General features: G+C 36.5%; 1 protein-coding gene and 1 long non-coding RNA gene across 2 annotated transcripts; one reads left to right on the top strand and one right to left on the bottom strand.

Annotated features, from left to right (window-relative positions):
* Positions 1-4924: 4924 nt before the first annotated feature.
* gdf10a (growth differentiation factor 10a) lies at positions 4925-8337 on the bottom strand. The gene is made up of 3 exons (XM_082154208.1): positions 7866-8337; positions 6210-7117; positions 4925-5816 (listed from the first exon to the last, which is right to left on the bottom strand). The coding sequence occupies exons 1-3, from the start codon at positions 8089-8091 to the stop codon at positions 5625-5627; spliced, it is 1326 nt and encodes a 441-aa protein (XP_082010334.1). The 5' UTR covers positions 8092-8337; the 3' UTR covers positions 4925-5624.
* Positions 8338-8350: 13 nt separating this feature from the next.
* On the top strand, positions 8351-10043 carry LOC309486768. Its single transcript, XR_014201673.1, has 2 exons — positions 8351-8477; positions 9217-10043. It is a non-coding gene; the product is annotated as an uncharacterized lncRNA (long non-coding RNA).
* Positions 10044-18706: the final 8663 nt, after the last annotated feature.

Here is an 18706-nt window from a genome sequence, read left to right as displayed (position 1 = left end):
TATGGAACGTATATAAAGTACCATTTTCTTTGTGTGCACACACAGTACATTGATATTTATTATGTCATTTTAAATTTATTTCAAGAAGCAAGTATTTAGGACTAGGCAAGTAACTAGTCAGTTTATATTTGTGTTAATAGCTAAATATCTAATATGTGGTAAATGTCCTTGCATTTAGCAGTCAATAATATCTCACACATGTGTTATGTTGTTCTAGATTTGTGAATATGGTGGAACTGCATAAAGTAAACTCTTTTTTCCTTATAATGTCATAAACATGCTCATTTATTTTAAAATAAAGTTAACACTAATTGAAGCGCTCGTTTGACACACATGCACTAACACTGAGTGACCAGTAGAGTGCCCTGTCTAACAATTATTAAGTCCTTGAAGGTCTCAACATCACTCACAAAATTAGCTGTTATGTGGAAAATGTGAGTATGGCGTTGTGTTCAGGTTAATCTTCGCCATATGTAAAAAATTCCGAAAAAGTTAGTTTTAGTGCCCTGCAAGTCTCCCTTTAATTAGGCTATAGGCAGGGGATACACTCAACAATCTGAGAAAGTTCACCAAAAAGTCAACGTTTTGACCTCACTGCGAAGTTCAAAGGGACACCCGTCTGCATTTAGCTAGAAAATCAAACATTCTGCTCATTCAAGAAAGTAAATACAGAACTTCTGAAGACATATTGAATGAAAAGATGTGTATACACTGGCCTGGAATTGGTGCAATTAGAAGCCCAGCGGTCGCTCCTTCATACACAGAAAATCCTCTGTTCGCTCTAAAGAGCATCTTTCATCGCTGCCATTAATCGATCAGGCCTCATTTGGAAAACTAAATATTGACTTTGGTTTTCAGTAACTGTTGAGTATTTAGTCCTGTTAGAAAGATGCAGGGCAGGCCCATCACTTCTGCGCGTTGAAACTGTCACAGGCATGCTGTTTGTCACAAGTTGTGCTATTGTGGAAACGTGTGAAAAAGTTGACACGTGCCACATTGCTTTCATTTCCAAATACATCTGCTGATAGCCATCTACCTAAAAGCGATTAAGTTTTTACACATACACACAATGATTTTCATACCTGACCACATCCCATTTTAAACTCCCTGTAGTAGCATAGTGAAATGAAAGGCGTGGATCATCTTATTGCACATTCAATGACTGTAAACAATATAGTGGTTCAGACTTCTAAGTGCAGATATCGATTCATTTTAATAAAGTATCGATTCTTTTTAGGAAAAGTAGCAATTAATTTTAAGGAAAAGTATTGATGCTATTTAGGGAAATTAGCAATTTAATTTAAGGAAATGTAGCGATTCATTTTAGGAAAGGTATCGATTCATTTTAAGGAAAAGTATAGATTAATTCACAAAAAGTAGCGATTCATTTTGAAAAGGTAGCGATTCATATTAAGAAAAATATTGATTCTTTTTGAAAAAGTATCGATTCATTTCAAGAAAAATATAGATTCTTTTTAGGAAAAGTATCAATTAATTTTAGGGAAAGTATCGATTAATTTTGAAAAAGTATCGATTCACTTTAAGGAAAAGTAGAGATTCATTTTGAAAAATTAGCGATTCATTTTAAGAAAAGTAGCGGTTCATTGTAAGAAATGAATGATTCTTTTTGAAAAAGTATCGATTCACTTTAAGGAAAAGTATTGATTCACTTTAAGGAAAAGTAGCGATTCATTTGAAGAAAAGTAGCAAATCATTTTAAGAAATGAATCAATTCTTTTTGAAAAAGTTGTGATTCATTTTAATAAAAGTATCGATTCACTTTAAGGAAAGGTATTGATTCACTTTAAGGAAAAGTATCGATTCATTTTTAGAAAAGTATCGATTCACTTTGAAAAAGTATCGATTCATTTTAAGAAAATTAGCGATTCATTTTAAGAAAATTAGCGATTCATTTTAAGAAAATTAGCGATTCATTTTAAGAAAATTAGCGATTCATTTTAAGAAATGAAGAAATTCTTTTGGAAAAAGTATCGATTCATTTTAAGAAAAGTAGCGATTCACTTTATGAAAAGTAGCGATTCATTTAAAAAAATTAATTGATTCACTTTAAGAAAAATTATCGATTCACTTTGAGGAAAAGTAGTGATTCATTTAGAAAAAGTATCGATTCATTTTGAAAAGTATCGATTCACTTTAATGAAAAGTATCGATTTATCGTTTTACTTAAAATAGATAATTTTAAGTAATAAATTAGCGATTAATTTTAGGAAAAGTATCGATTCATTTTAAGAAAAGTATCAATTCATTTTAAGAAAGTATCGATTCTTAAATTAAAAAGAAGCGATTTATTTTAGGAAAAGTATCGATTCACTTTAAGGAAAAGTATCGATTCTTCTTAAGAAAAGTAGTGATTCATTTAGAAAAGTGTCGATTAATTTGAGCAAAAGTAGCGATTCATTTTAGGAAAAGTATTGATTCACTTTAAGGAAAAGTATTGATTCTTCTTAAGAAAAGTAGCGATTCATTTAGAAAAAGTAGCGATTCATTTGAAGAAAAGTATTGATTCTTTTTAGGAAAAGTAGCGATTCATTTTAGAAAAAGTAGCGATTCATTTTAGGAAAAGTATTGATTAATTTAGAAAAAGTAGCGATTCATTTTGAAAAAGTAGCGATTCATTTTAAGAAAAGTAAAAAGAAGTTGCAAATGCCTAATTGAGGCTGTACTGCGAATGTGTGAATGGCATTTTAACATTTGTGACTACTTGTCTGCAGCTTCAATTTCAGAATACAGGTTTGTGACTATTATCTGTACAAATCTCAACATTCAACAGGTTTTCACATTGGAGCTGTGAGTGTACATTTTTAGCATACAGTTACAAATATTTATTGTACAAGTTCGCAAATTCACATCTAAATGCATTCTTAATATTATTGATCTGCCTGCATTGACACCATTATGAGAGAACTGAACTGAGCTGGACGATGACATAACTGTTATCTCCAGAGCTGCTCAATAGTTGAATGTACTCTTTTTATAATTGATATACTTTATACAGTTATTGAACAGAACTGAATCAACACTGAATTCAGCTGAACAATGACACTATTTTCTTTTTAGAGCAGCTTTACAGCCAAATTGAACTTGTTTGTATCATTGATCAGTTTATCCCTGTAAAGCTGCTATATATTTAAAGGTGACTTGACATTTGCAAAAGGGAATTATTTATTATTAAAGAGAGTGAAAGAGAGTTTATTTGTGTGAAAGAGAATGATGTTTTTCTTTTAATAGAGTAAACTTAATTTACTTGTTATTTTGCGATTTAAAAAGTGTGTTGTTAATAAATGTTATTATCATAGTGTATTTGTTCCTTTTTTAATAGATGTTTAAATTAAAGTGTATTTGTTAATTTTAGAATTAAAACCCTTAATCTTTGTAAATGGTTGAATTTGTGTTTCAATGCCAGTTTCCACATTTGGCCCGGGGTACCAGCCGACTCTCAGCCAGATCTGTCTTACAGTGCCTGGGCCAGACCTGGGCCATATCAATAAATTAGAGTCATTTTACAGGGTGTGAGCCACATCTGGGCCAGAGGAAATTGTTAGTGTCTGTTTTCAGTGTGTGGGCCAGTTTTGGGCCAAAGACCCAGCCAGAACTGGGCCAGAACTGAAGCAAGGATGAGGCTCAGAGGTGGGCCACACAAATTTTGCTATCTGGGTTCTGCATTTTGCTGATCTGGTGTCCTTTATACAACTGATTTAAATATTAAAGTGATCCCCATTTCTAAAGGGGATTCATCGGATAGTACATTCTCACATTCTTCTCTGTGGGAGACAATAACAAGTTGACACTGTCAAAACTAGCCTGAGAGGTGAAAACAACTTTTGATTACATTGGAGACCATACATTTATCATCTCATTAGTTTGTTGCTGCCGAATATATATGCTAATAAATTAGTCAAAGGTTCTTTAGCCACATGGTTTTAGAAGGGTTTGTAAGCTGGTAAGACTGGGAGACTAGTTTAAATTAGTTTTTATTTTCAGCAAAATATTTGTATTAATTATAATAATTTTTTATATATAATTACATTTTTCAACACACAAAATATTCATTTGTGACTGTTTTTGTATTCATATTTTTAGTGCTAAACAGCAGTAAAAGCAGCAAACACATTCACATCTCTTTACAACTGACATCTTCAAGTGTCGTCTCTTTTCACACACTGACTGCACAGAGAAGACATTCAACGCACCTTGTTATGCAAAGGAAAGACAGTAATTGGGTTCTGTTCTCTGAGAACACACTTCTCATTTTCATTCATGGGCTAGTGGGATTAAAAGGGTTAACATCGAATTAGTTTGAGCAGGGTGACATCATCTGTTGAAGTAAGAGCTAGAACTTCCTACACTTTGTGACCTGATGCTCTTGAAGTGGGTTGAAGGTGGGAACTGTGGGTTAGAGATGTCTTTGATGTCCAGGTCAAGAAATAATGTACCAAGCAGGTTTCTGATGTCAAATCTAGTTGACATTCTTATTCTTTTATTCATTTTCTTAGTTTAGTAAAGAATAGGAACACATTTAATGCAGAAAAAATGCATTTATGCAGCAGAAAATACACATTGGTGGTTTAACATATATTTTATTCTACTTATAAGGCTAGTTGTCATAATTTAAAACACACATTTACAAAAATACATTCTCTAAAATATAATATATTGAATCCAAATGAACAATTGTTTATACACACTGACACATTTGGCCCAAATACTCCTTACATATGGCACCACACCAAGATCGTCAAACATGTCTGAATAAGGAAAGAGGAACATTGTGTAACTTCTCTTAAAATAAAACAAATGCACAGGAAAAACTAGTCAACACTAGCTATCAATGACCTTAGTGATTAGCAACATCACCATTTGGGAATACCGATTAAGTATTCCCAAATACCCCCCCCCCCCCCCCCCCCCCCCATAAAAATGTGATTGTTAAAATTTTGTTTCTTAGTTTTCTAACAGACCAGACTTTTGAATATATAAAAATAAGTTCAGATTACTTACTATGAGCATGTTACTTACATGCTAACTGTTTGATGTAAATGCTTGATGAAAAAGATTAAATAGTTCACATTTTCACATGTAGGCTACTTCATCATGTATGGTTTTAAATGTCCCAAATATCAAGTTACACTTACATTTTTAATATACACAAAGACGTTAACTTAACCTGCCACTACATCCAACATTCATCTCAATAACAAAATAATTATTTATTCTAATTTACTTTCCAATGTATTTCAACAGCTCTGCCAAAAGAAAGTGTTTATGTTATATTCAGTATGCCTTATTGTATATCCAGTAATCTACAAGTATTATTCCAACAGCCATTTATGTCATGGAGCTGAAAAGCCGACAATTTAAGCAATAAGTTTAAGAGTAAGTGCTCATGTTACTCAATGAAAAAGGTTTACGACAGATCCCTCATGAATAAACAGAGGAAATGAAAATAACGTAGATAAGCATTCATAAAATATGAAATGCAGTCCTTAAAAATGTATGCACTCTCTAAGAAGTGCAAAGTAAAGACAATATGCCTCTTCAAGGTAAATTCGGTTTCAAAACCACAACAATGCCCATTTGTCTTTTTTTCCCTCTGAGCAGCAAGTCTATCTACAAGCGCACGTCTCCACGGACATGTTGGGGTAGATCTTCAATACGATGTTTTTGCTCTCATCCATAAACAGTACACTGAGTGGTTTCATCTTCTCTGGGACACAGCAGGGCTCTGGGATACCTGGAATTATCCCAACGGCCTTGACTATGCTCTGGATGGTTGCATGGTTGGAGGGGCGGACCACCTGAAAAGGGCAGAAAAGAGAGGATAATGAGGTATGGTAGCGTTTAGATATGCAACTTTTGTTTTGCTTTCTTTAATGGAGCAAAGGAAATTATGTCTTACAACACCCTTCTATTATTCAGAACAGAGGAACTTTAAAACTGGCTCATTTCAAAAGAGAATGTGTCCAAAATGTGCTTAAAACCCCCATTAAGTGTACAACTATTTGACTGTAATTGCACATAAAGATGGTGTGCTTTAGTTGTGCTGGAACCGAAACATTTTCTGAAGGGATTCTTTGTTTAAAAATCTCTGGCTAGAGAGGCTGTATTAACCATAGTCATTTTTAAATATTTCAACATGTCTAAATTATTCACATTCGCATACGCTGATTCTCGCCGTGAGGTTCTCTGACCTTTGGAATGGGGAATTCACACGTTCCTGCGCAGTAGAAGGCATCGAAAGACTTGGGAGACAAGATCCATTCGTTCCAGCCGATGTCTGCAAAGTCCACCTTCAGGTACCTCCTGGAACAGCTGCGAGGTTCTTTCCACTGTCTCCTCCGGGCCTTCTTCATGGTTTTCTCATCAAACCGGAGAACCTGAGACTTGTCGAATCCATCAACGTGCTCCTGGCCTTTCCTCCGATGTTCTTTTTTGAAGGGCTTTGGCTTGAGCGCAAAGTAAGCACTTTCCCACAAATCGTGCTGTTTGAAGCTGTTGTACTCCACCTCCGGGAGCTCGTTGTTCTCAATGGGATCAGAGAAGTCCGATTCCAGTTCCCGTTTCACACGTATGTCAAGTGAGGAGTCTGGAGATTGAGTTGGCTGCTGGTCTGCAATGAAAGGGTCATATCTCTGTAGGCTCACAGCCACACTGTTGGGCTCTGAAATGGCCAAGTCATTAGCATAAACCAGCAAGTATGGAAGACTGGAAGGTGATTGCTGATCATGATACCTTTGATACTGCTCTCCATAGTCAAACTCCACAGTGATCAAAAGGTGATTCTTATCTTGGGCCTCCTTTATAATGACAGACACATCCTTGCTCTGCCAGGTCCCACGTCTGTGAGGAACTACGGTGATGTTTCCGAGCAGCGATCCTGGGTCTGAGCTGAAGGAGGGAGACCGGAAAAGAAGACGGACAGAGGGGAGCAGTTGGAAGTTCGGGATGCGACAAGAGGGGTTCTTGAAGCGCTTGCAGAACCAGGACCTCTGGCGTGGCCGTTTGTCAAAAAAGAAGTGAAACGTAGATGTGAGAATCACCTCGGACCCCTGAAGGGAAGTAAGATTCAGCCAGTATGAGGCCCTCTGCTCCACATTCTCTGCAAAGATACGAGAGAAACTGCTGAGTTACATATTAATTATGAATATGGGCTCAAACAACAGGCTTTTTGTTCTGTGTATGGGGTTGAAGAAAGCACAAGGAAGTGAGGAGACATGTTACTCCTAGAGCAGACATATGGAAATGTTTATTTAGGTTCCCTTAAGAGTTAGAACCTGCAACAATGTCAGTCTTTTAATCGGCACTGATTAAATGCTTTAGCAGACTGCAGAAAAAAGACTGTATTGTTTCGTGAGAGTGTGACAAATGTTATTTTAATGTTCCGGTTTAAACAGCTGTTTTCAAACAACGTTTCATTAACAAGAAGAGTTCACAAAACGTGGCGGATCGTCTGAGGTGGTTCCTCAACACTTCTGATATCGCACGGTACATCTACAAATCATATCCTGTCATTATTTATCACTTGACTACATTTAGGTAGTACAAATATACAAATGTGCTAGGGGTGTAACAAGACATTTGCATTGCACGAGACAAACCTCAACACAGCGAAAACTAGCCTACTGACAGAAATGATTGTCATTAGAAAGTCATTAAGTAGCGTAATTCTTGTCATTTTTATGCAAACATAAATAAAGCCATTTAGAAGATATACAATTAAGGGAATCGTAATAATTGCTGATTTAAAAAAATATATAAATAGGCCTACCATGTTTGCTTTTACACGTCATATAGTGGCAGAATGGTGTTTGCATCATACATTTCGTTTTTTTCCATAGGCTACTTACCAGGTTTTGCTTTAAAACTTCTTACTGTATTTCCCTCTTTGAGTCGGTTAGGTTCAATGTTGCACTTCTCATACAGTTTAAACATATGCTGCGAGAGCGCGTCTGTGGCATCGAGCGCGTCCGTCGTGCTGTCGCGCGCGCTTCTCCAAACACCTTCAGATGCGCCAGGTTCGGATCCAACCCAAAGCAGTAACAGGTGCGTCAAAAAGACACATTTAAAAGTCATGTTGCAAAGAAAGAAAAAAGTTTCCAGACGATTGAATTCCGTGTAGATGAAGGGGGGAAAACGCGCTAGCACATATTAAAACATAGGCTACTAAAGGATTCCAGTATGACAGAATGACGTTTTCCAATGATGCGGTTTGGATAGAAGCTTTTCTCGCCTTTTAATGCAGTGCAGAGAGGAAGTGGTTTCAGAAGTTCTATCAGTCTCGTGGATAACCTGTGATACATCACTTATTTCTTCTGACCGCCACAATCCACGGGAGCAGGCATAAGCGGAGTGAGGTGCTGACGTATCCGCCCACCAGCCAACGGGAGCTGCTGCTACATTACACCCGATCCAGCGGGAGGCCAACAAGAGGACAATCCAGAAAACATGCACATTCACAGGTTTTTTTTTTTGTTTTGTTTATGGAAATGCTTTTTTCTTTTCACAACATTCCCTCAAATAAGCTTTTTTTATTTATTCAAAATTAGTTTTAAAGTTTATTCTTTTTTATTTTATAAAACCAGACTGCTGCTGTCATGCATTTTGTAAAAGCTTGATGAAAAATAATCAAGGCATTTTTCATCAAGGCATTTTTATGTATTTATTTTGCGTTGAATGACCCAAATATAAAGTTACTTTGATGTTACACACCAAAAGGGTCATTCCACCAAGCATTCATCATAACAATAAAACATCTTTGTTCTTATTTACTTTCTAAAGTAATTTAATAGTTCAGTGTTGCATTCAATATACCATAAAACCTTTGTTGTTTACATACAGTAATCTGCAACCATAAAATATGAGTCCAACAGCCATTTATGTCTTGGTGATGACAACAAAGTTGACATGTTATGAGAATGCAAGCATAAGAGCTCATGTTACTCATCTAGTACCATAAAAATAAAAAAATCTATATATATATATTTTTTTTTTTTTACAAAAGATTCCGCATGGAAATGAGGGAAAGGAAAACTGATTGTTGAATTATGCAGTCTAAAAAACAGATAAGATAATTTTTCCTTCTTGATCGAATAAGCATTCATTTTCTAAGTAAATAAAACGTGCAAATGCATTCATTTGAAAGTCTACTTAGAAAGGGTTTTGAAAATTTGTGAGTGCCTTTGCTTGATTTCATTATAGTGATTTCATTCAGTACATGAAGCACACTGGGGGAACAGCCCTGTCACCTCTGTGTTTTGTGTGGAGTGTCTGCAGTGCCGTGCCAACAATGCTGGTTCTGTGAAAGCCCGGAGCTCCAGTGGAGAGACCATAACAAGCCCGGCCGTTTGGGTCATTGCGTGCCATTAAACACCTCCTGTGGCCCCTGGGGACCCTACTGGAGACCCCCTTTTCTACTTCACACTTGAATGTGTCTTAAATCTGCATTAAAAATCTGACGTTCCTGCCCACTAGGACACTGTTACTGAGTGAATCACGGAATAAATCGAGTAGGAGGAGATACCTCTGCTCTGCTTTGTTTCCACCCCTCTTTTTATTGTCCGACTGTGGGAAGGCGAAGCCATTAAGCTTCAGAATCCTATACCGCTTTTAAAAATGAATAAAAAACAGAACAAGGGAGGAAGAATTCAAATTAACTCTGGTTCACAGAGACCTTTGATTCTTCAATATGACTGCATCACTTGCTCTCTATAGCACCTGGGAGAAACTATTCTGTCTCAGATCCTGCTGGGTCTGGATACTGAGAATGATTTTTTAATTAACAAGCTAACTACGGAATGATGCTAATAAAGCACAAGGTCTTGTGTAAAGGCTTGTCTCTCCAGGACAAATTCCCTTAATATGTTTGTCCCTTATTTCAAAACAGCTAGTAGTCCTGTGGTCTTGTAAAGCACGTATTATTTTTCTCGCCTCCTCCCTTCCCTCCCATTCATGAGCTTTATATGGGGCTGGTTGCAAACGAAACACATCATTCATTGGTTGGAAGGGGTAAAAAAAAAAAAAAAGAATTATGTGAATGAGAGTGATAAAACTTTGATGCTGAAGGTTTTACTGGAAATTCTTATTATTTCATTGCTTAAATCCCAATTAGATTTTAATGCAGGACTTTAAAAGTAATTTACAGGCATGGTTCAATAAGCAATGGTTAATTGGTAGGAAACGCCTGTACAATAGAGGACGCAAAAAATGTCTGTAATGAATTATAATTCTCTTTATTGATTAATCTAACCATTTTTATCAATATCTCTCCTGCTGTTCTCCTATGATCAAATTCATCCATAACTAACTTTACTTTACGTTTCATTATTTATTTTTATTGACGAAATTGTTCCTCTTGCATCCTTCTTTTCTGATATTTGGAAAGAAAGCGCAACTAAAAGGTACGTTCGCGTTGCAACCTTCTATTGTACCATGATACATACCATTTTTAATCGCTTGTCATAAAAATTGATTGTGGGGAACCCCTCATAACTCAATGTATTTGCTATTTAATATGGGTGGCAAAAACAAATAGTGTTGCCAAACTCAATTGCCTGTACTTAAACTGTTTATGTGGTTTGCTTCATAAATGGCAGATGGGTCTTTGATTTCCTGAGGCAATACAGCCTAAACTGTCAAAAATAGCATTAATTATAATTTTATTCTAGTGACAAATCATGAAATTAGCATTTTTAATGGAATGGAAATGGAAATTTTGATAGTTGAATCTTTCACTCCCCTAAAGGATCAAGTACTGTTAGTCTGTGTTTCTGATAGTAATAAATTGATGCTAAATCAAATTTAAATAAAGATTATATACTGTAAAATGAAAGTAGTACAATGAACATTTTCTCAACAATGCTTATTTATTATTATTTATTATTATTTGACATAAAAGCTCTTCATTTGGTCACTTATAAAATGAATGGAGGGAGTAATTTCTTTTTGTCTATTTTTAGTCCTTCAGTAAAAGGAAATGGCTGCTGATATTAGAAGGATCAGGTCTTTTGGCACCAAGACAAATACATTTGAAGTAGCCATCTGTCAGCATCAGGATTTCTGAAAGGGGCAGAAAGAAAGTAGTTCCCCGCTCTCTGTTGTTTTTATTCCCCCGTTTGTGTTGGCTATGTGTGGCTCACAACTCCAGTGAAATGACAATTATCCCTGCAGTGCCTCGAGTGATCAATCACTTCTCAAAAATCTGGTGCTCTTGGATCTGCACAATATCATTGTGCCAATCTCGCCAAATGGACCTAATGGCAGAGTGCATTCTCTCCTGGCTTCAGTTGCTTTCAGCATACTAACAGAATAACGGAGTTGAAATGTTCTAAAAGCACTGTTTGTTAGACTGAGTCTGTCTCTTGAAGGGCAAAGCACTTACAAAGAGACATGGAAAAGATTATTGGCAACTATAACCTTTTTTGGTTAATAAATCTCTGCATTTATGAGATTGATAATGTAATAATGTGTTAAAATTGCTATTATTGCAATAAACAAATATTGTATAATCTAATTGTATATCTATCTATCTATCTATCTATCTATCTATCTATCTATCTATCTATCTATCTATCTATCTATCTATCTATCTATCTATCTATCTATCTATCTATCTATCTACCTATCTATCTATCTATCTATCCATCCATCCATCCATCCATCCATCCATCCATCCATCCATCTATCTTTTTTGTTAAACCAAACAGAGCACCGTTTTGTAAAAAAAAAAAAAAAAGGAATATGATCTTTTCCCCCCCAAAAAATAGGAATATGGTGAATAGAACAGAACAAACTGATCTGAATCTGTCCATGGTCCTGGTACGCATCCCATGCACATGGCAGATTCCCTCCTGTCTGTCCAGTTCTGGATGGTGGCCCTGCATAAGGCATGAGATCACTTGGCTTTGGGAAGAGATGCAATGCTTCCATTGTTCTGGTCCAGAAGCAATAAAACTCCCTCATGCTGTCCCGTTTGCAAAAGCCCACTGCTGTTGCTTTACAGCTAACATGATTTCACCCCTGACTGCTGTGAATCAGTAGGTCTCCTGGACCATTCTGGCTTTGATCTTTAACTCTCTGTCAATCAAAATTAGTTATCCTTCAATACCGACTCCTCCTCACTCCATACAGTCCTGTCTAAGAACAAGCACAGCTTTGTCTATGCTCTATGTCTTCATGAAAACAGCCACATGCTGGGTTTGAGTTGCTTCACACGAGTGCCACATGTCACCTCTGAGCCCACTGTTCCTTTGCTGCTGTACGAGCTGCATTTCTATCAAATAATTAAGCTGTGATCTGAAGACAAGCAGTTATCTAGCCTTTATATTAGGTGTAAAATGGACATGACAATAAAGGCCATCCACATGATTTTTCTAGACCTCCATCACAACTGACAACATAAATCGCGTTGTCAGTTCATTCAACGGCCAGATTCGTAACTCCCGTTGCCAGCTATTTCCAGTATTTCAACTATATTTCCTATGAAAGCAATAATAATATCCGACAACATTATTTGTTGTTTAGCTCAAATCAAACTCTCTCTTTCTCTCTCTCTCACACACACACCCACACATGCACACACACACGCATACACACACACACACACATTCTTGTACATCTATCTTTATGAGGACATTCATTGACACAATGCAATCGCTTACCCTAACCTTACCCATCACAACTAAGTGCCTAACCCGAACCCTTACCCTAAATCTACCCTTAACCTAATTATAACCTTATCCCTAAAACCAAGTATTGACCCTCAAACAGGCCTTTAAAGGGGTCTCAGAAAGTGAGGACCGGCCAAAATGTCCTCACTTTACTCTCTTTGTCCTCACTCCAATGGTCTAAAACTCAAACTGGTCCTCACAAAGATAGTTGTACAAGTACACATGCCATTTTGAGTCTCCTTAGTAAGGAAATTGCCTTTTTTAATTTTGAAGCAAGACTATAGACACTATATTCAGTGTTACGCTTTTTTCCACCATTCATATGAGTGGCTCGTCTCTGACTTTTACAATCTCTTAACAACTACCATAAGCATATTTATACTTCAAAGCTTCATATCTCTGAAACATTTTCTCAATTACTCTTAAATATACCCTTTTGAAAAATATTATTGTGCATTACAGTAATAAAGTTAAAAATATTTAGTGAAATATCTATCCTTCAGATTTGTTTGAAAAGAACATACTATAAACATTTATCTTCAGCTCATTGCAGCATATTAAGATATTACTTAATTATTACTGGTTTTTCTTCTTCTTTTTTTTTTTTTTTGGCTTACCTTAATCTGCATCCAAACAAAACAGTGAATTGAAAGTTTTAGAATTACTTGATTTCTTGGAGTGACTGTTTCCAAAAGTGCCTTGCCAACTGCCAACGACTGTCATAGTTCTGCTGTTCTACTCACCTATTCATCTTTCTGTCAACATCAAGTTTTTTTCATTGCTTTTATCATTCTTTCTTAACGGTGAGTGTATGAAATCTAAGCATTGTATGTGTATGTAAGACGCAAGAGAGTGAGTCACAAACAGATCGCTAAAATCTTTCAGTCAAAAAGACATTTGATACAGCCTTTTAAGAGAAAGCTCATATATTTCACAGTGTTTCTTGTTGGAGAGCAAGTGCAACCAGAGGTTTACTTTACAAGCCAATCAGAGCATAAAAATATGGCATAAATCATAGCTGACATACATATTTTAAAAGCTCCAAGGAAAGAAAAAAAAAGCTTTAATACTGAATTTGAGCCTCCTAAAATGCCATTGTAGACTTAACTTAATGGTTAGTCTTAAACGTTATTACACTGCTTTTTATTTTATTCATTCATTGATTTATTTTGGTGGGTTGAGAAGGGGATATCTTCATTGTGCTTGTTGAAAGAAACATCACACGCACACATTTTTTCTATGTCAAGATGATGTATTGGATATTGTGAAGCCATTATTTATACTTAATCCCTTTTCAGGCATGTCTTATTGTTTAACCAGAAGATATAACTCAATTTGGCATAATGAACAAAGTTTCACATGACATCATGCTGCATTCTCCATATGCAATCATGTTCAGAAGCTCCACAGAACTGTCTACATCACGGCTTAATACTGTATATGGCAATATACCAATCCCAAATCCACCGACCATTGAAATACTCAATTTCGAAACAATCCAAAACATTCAGACACAACAAAAGATATCTGCTTGTACTCGCCGCACGAAGCATCTTAACTTACTAAACAGCCTGACCTCGAGTGTCTAGACACATTCAGTACGTTTCTTTACCTGTGTGCATTTCTGTGGGGCCTTTTGAAACACTTGCCAATAAAAATATATAGACTAGCAGGGTTACAGAGCCAGGGGAGAGAGGGTAATGCTACCTCAGGGTATTCAGATTCATTGAGTTTGTAAAATATAGTCTGTAGCAGGAAGAGTGAGCCAGAGCAGCAGATAAATCTAATTAATACTGTCTTGGGGATAAATGCAAGACTTTGGATCATTTTACCAGCCCTGCTGTTTATTATTTATGCCTGCATAAAAAACCAATGCCAATTCCTTTTTTATATTTTATTGTATATATGATTCTGAGTCCCAGGATCAGCAAGACCTCATTTTTAATGCTTTAAAATGCTTTTGATGGCTCTGAGAGAGAACATGATGTGGCCGTTTAAAGCCTCCTCGAATGTAGGGGACTTAATGTTATATGAATGATATCACTCAGATCCTTTAATGCTCTGATGGCCTCTACGCAGAAAAAAATAACCAGGTAAATGCAGATTCGTTTGTTTGCAATAAGGATGCTGGCAGCCATCATTCTGAGGAACTGAGGGCAGAGGTGAGCCAGAGGCCACAATTCACTCATACAGTTGCACACCGATCAAACACTTGACGGTAATCCAAGGAATTTCTACAGAACACCATTGAGCATGAACTATGGGGTTAGTTAAATTGCAAAAACGTAATGGTGAAAATTGGACTTATATTACACCTGATATTCCCACATGGGATGGGAATTTAGTGATTTTTGGAATGAATAAAAAAATTAATTAATTAAATAATAAAAATAAAAAATAAAAGCAGATGCTGATCAGTACAACAAATTCTGTTGAAACAATGCCATTGAGAATTTGGATCTTGAGAGTTTGGAATTTGAATGGAGTGTAAATGTTGGATGAAAACTTCCATTAACGTTTTGCTTGGAACTACCTCCGCACTTTTCCACTTGAAAGCTGACAAAAGAGGCAAATATTATTCCAAAATATTCTATTATTGAAAAAATACTCCTCAGCAATTCCCGGCATTATGGATTTTCCTTGTCAGTGCAAGTTACAAAAATAAAAAAATGAAGGTTTATGTGAACTGAAATTACAAAATTATTTGTCCTTTGAAAGAATCTTGAAGAATCTCTAAAACCAAATAATATTGTTGGTCGGTAAAAATATTATTCCATGAAAGCCATCCATGACCGACAGCGTGAAGCCAAAGAACTGTATTTACAAACCATTAAAGTTACAAATACAAAAAGTTTATTCTTCTCATTACTTTCTATGTATTTTATAATCCTTGTCAAGCCATTGTTAAATCACAACAGTTAAGGATTTCTTTTGATTGTGATTTCTTCCTGGCAGCCACCCACGGGGTTTAAGACTTTGCCGTGAAGGTGAAGGTCATGGGCCTCTGGGACTTGTTCAGGAAATGACAGCACACCGCTTAGACTTTAATGAATATAACTCCGTCTTTGTAAATACAACACCAAGTCTGTAACTTTGGAAGGTTTTTCTTCCAGGAAACCAATTTCAGAGCATAGATTTGAGGGAAACTGCTCTGCAGTGATCCATTTTCACATGGCAGAAAGTGGCTCATGAAAAGATGAGGCTCTGTTCGAAATATGAAGAGAATTTGATGAGAAGTCCTTTCCGTTCTCATTGTTGGGAAATGTAAGACTTGGAGACACTGAGAGATGACTTAAATGCTATCCAGAAAAAAAAAATAGCCATCACAATGATTCATGGAAATCAATGACAGCGACAGCTACATAAAGTGTCTATTGTGAGATGAAAAGAGAAGGCAAGTGCCTGTGGCTCAGGAAAGTGAATAGACATAAATTGAGCAGGAATACTCCATCAATTGTTTTGCTGAACAGCCTCTTGTGCCAAGTGGATTACTTTAGCACACTTCAGAATGACTCTTTCATTAAGAAATGATTGTGGGAACCATCTTAAAGCAGTCTCTAAGGACTAGTGCACAGACAGAGCAATTCATATTTCATAGCCTCTTTGGACTTCACTGACAGAGGTGAAACATAATTAAAGTGAAGCATTGCAGTGTCGTAACCTAATTAAAAACCAAATAACAACAAGGAGATCTGCTGAATATTTTTCCACCCCATCAGGCAATTTGGGCAAATCAGGTCGTTGTGAGAGCAATTGAACTTGGTTTAGTCTTTCCCTATACTTTAACACAAGAGGCCACTTATCTCTCTCTCTCTCTCCACAAACACACAAAGAAATTCCCTTGACCATCTGCATGAACTATGGCACCAGTGCAGATCATGATGAATTTGTCGAGGAAAAAGAGTGAAAAATCATGCAAAAAAGTATTTATTGAGACTAATTCTGTGGTGGAAGAAAAATATTTGATTAGCTTTGCAGCGAGCAGTCAGTAGTGTTGGTCTAGTCCACGATGATACGGAGAGAAACAGCAGGCCTTTGTCTGCAGACAGAATGGCGCTCTCTATGGGGTCACTGCAGGATTCCAAACATCACAGACGGGGCAAAACTATACACTGGAATTCCTCTCCCTCTATGAATGTTTTATTAGCCATGTGAACAGGTCAGAAAGTCACCCCCCGCCATACAATCATCGGCCGTGGCGCAGGGGCACGTCCGATCCCAGCTTACTGGCTGCTGCCTGGATCAACTTGAATGCGGTTAGCATGATCAAGACAGTATCAGCTTTACAGCTAAAACAACACCAAGCTGGAGTTCTGGAAAAGTAATGGAACGCACATGTTAGAGTAAAAATATCCTAGCAATAAGGCAATGTCGCAAATTGTGAATTGGAAGAGATCTTTTTTGTTTGGACTTTGGCTGTTTGAAAAGTTTCACTCTGGTTGCATTAGATTTTGAAAAACACCAAATGTTGCTGTGAATCTTTATGTTGGTTATATGAAGTTTATGCATTAACCAGCATTCAATTATGCATAGATCTTCAGTGATATTTCAGTTTACCACTCTTATTCAAAAGGTCTTACCATGGACCACCATGCAAGATTTCCCAGGCCCAGAATTAATGTTGGCTGGATATTTTATTGAGGTGTTACATTGGGAGCATTTCCAGAATACATGTTCAACACCTACCTCAGTAAACACATACACACACATCCACTGTATTCTAATACTACACCACCCATTCAAACATTATCCACAACAGCATACAGCACAGAACACTGAGCGGATCTGAGAATGTCACATGTTACGCAATTTAACATATTTAATCATTTAAAGGGATAGTTCACTTTGAAATAAAATTCTCGAAATCGTTGTTACCTCTTGAACACAGCCGCGTCCAAATGATCTGAGGGCGCGGGCGGGTATAGATATATACACTAGATATCGCCTTGGCTACGGTTTCGTTCCAATGAACTGCAGTAGCCAAGGCGACATCTAGTGTATATATCTATACCCGCCCGCGCCCTCAGATCATTTGGACGCGGCTGTGTTCAAGAGATAACAACGATATAAATACTGTTCGTTTTCTCACACAAACCGCTCGTTTCGTGTCTTAGGCCATCAATGTGTACTTACGATGGGGAATTGTTTAATTTGGACGATGTGGAATTGTTTTAATTTGGACTCTGTGCATGCTCTTTGAGGTGGTGACCATAGACCTGCATTATTTGACTGACAGACAAGAACGGTTTGACCTAAAAATATCAAAATTGAAACTACTGCGGAAAAAAAGACACCTACATCTTGGATGCCCTTGAGGTAAGCTAAAACATACCAAAATTTTATTTCAAAGTGAACTATCCCTTTAACTTTCTGTAGTTACACCAGTAAGTGGTGACAATTTACTGTCTCTAATCGAGGGGGTCTTTGAATCATTCAGAGAATCGTTCAATAACACTTAATTCATTCAGAAAAGAAACTGTTGATTACGAGTGAGTCATTGAATTATTTACTCAACCGATTCAATAAAAAACACAGCTACAGTTTGTTGCTTTGAGATGCGAAATATTTGATTCTGTTTGGATTCATTAGAACTAATTTCAACAGCATAGCAAAAATAAAGAAAGTCATTTTTCTTATGCTGTTGTCTTGAGTAACTGGAAACAAGAGATAACCAGTTTAAATGGAAAGGATCACAAATTGACTAAGACAACTGAAGATGCTGTTAATGTGGGAACCTTTAGGTTAATAATTCACACAGCCCATTCTTGAAAATCAAATCCAGTATAGCACTACAACAACCTAATGAATGAAATGAAATGACAATTGCTAAAGCTATCTAAAACCCGCCCTAAAATATAAACAATTACATGCTTACCGTAGTGATTCGGGTTAAGAAAAAACACAGGTTAAAAGATGGATTTATCATACTTGCTCAACATTTACATTTTTTTTTATATATATTTTTTTAAATATAAATAGCCTTTGATCTGAATTTAGGTCTGAATATTCAGAACAATAACAGT

This window comes from Leuciscus leuciscus, assembly GCF_965113295.1.
Source record: "Leuciscus leuciscus genome assembly, chromosome: 22".
Taxonomy (NCBI): domain Eukaryota; kingdom Metazoa; phylum Chordata; class Actinopteri; order Cypriniformes; family Leuciscidae; genus Leuciscus; species Leuciscus leuciscus.
This window is presented reverse-complemented; position numbering and strand designations above follow the sequence as displayed.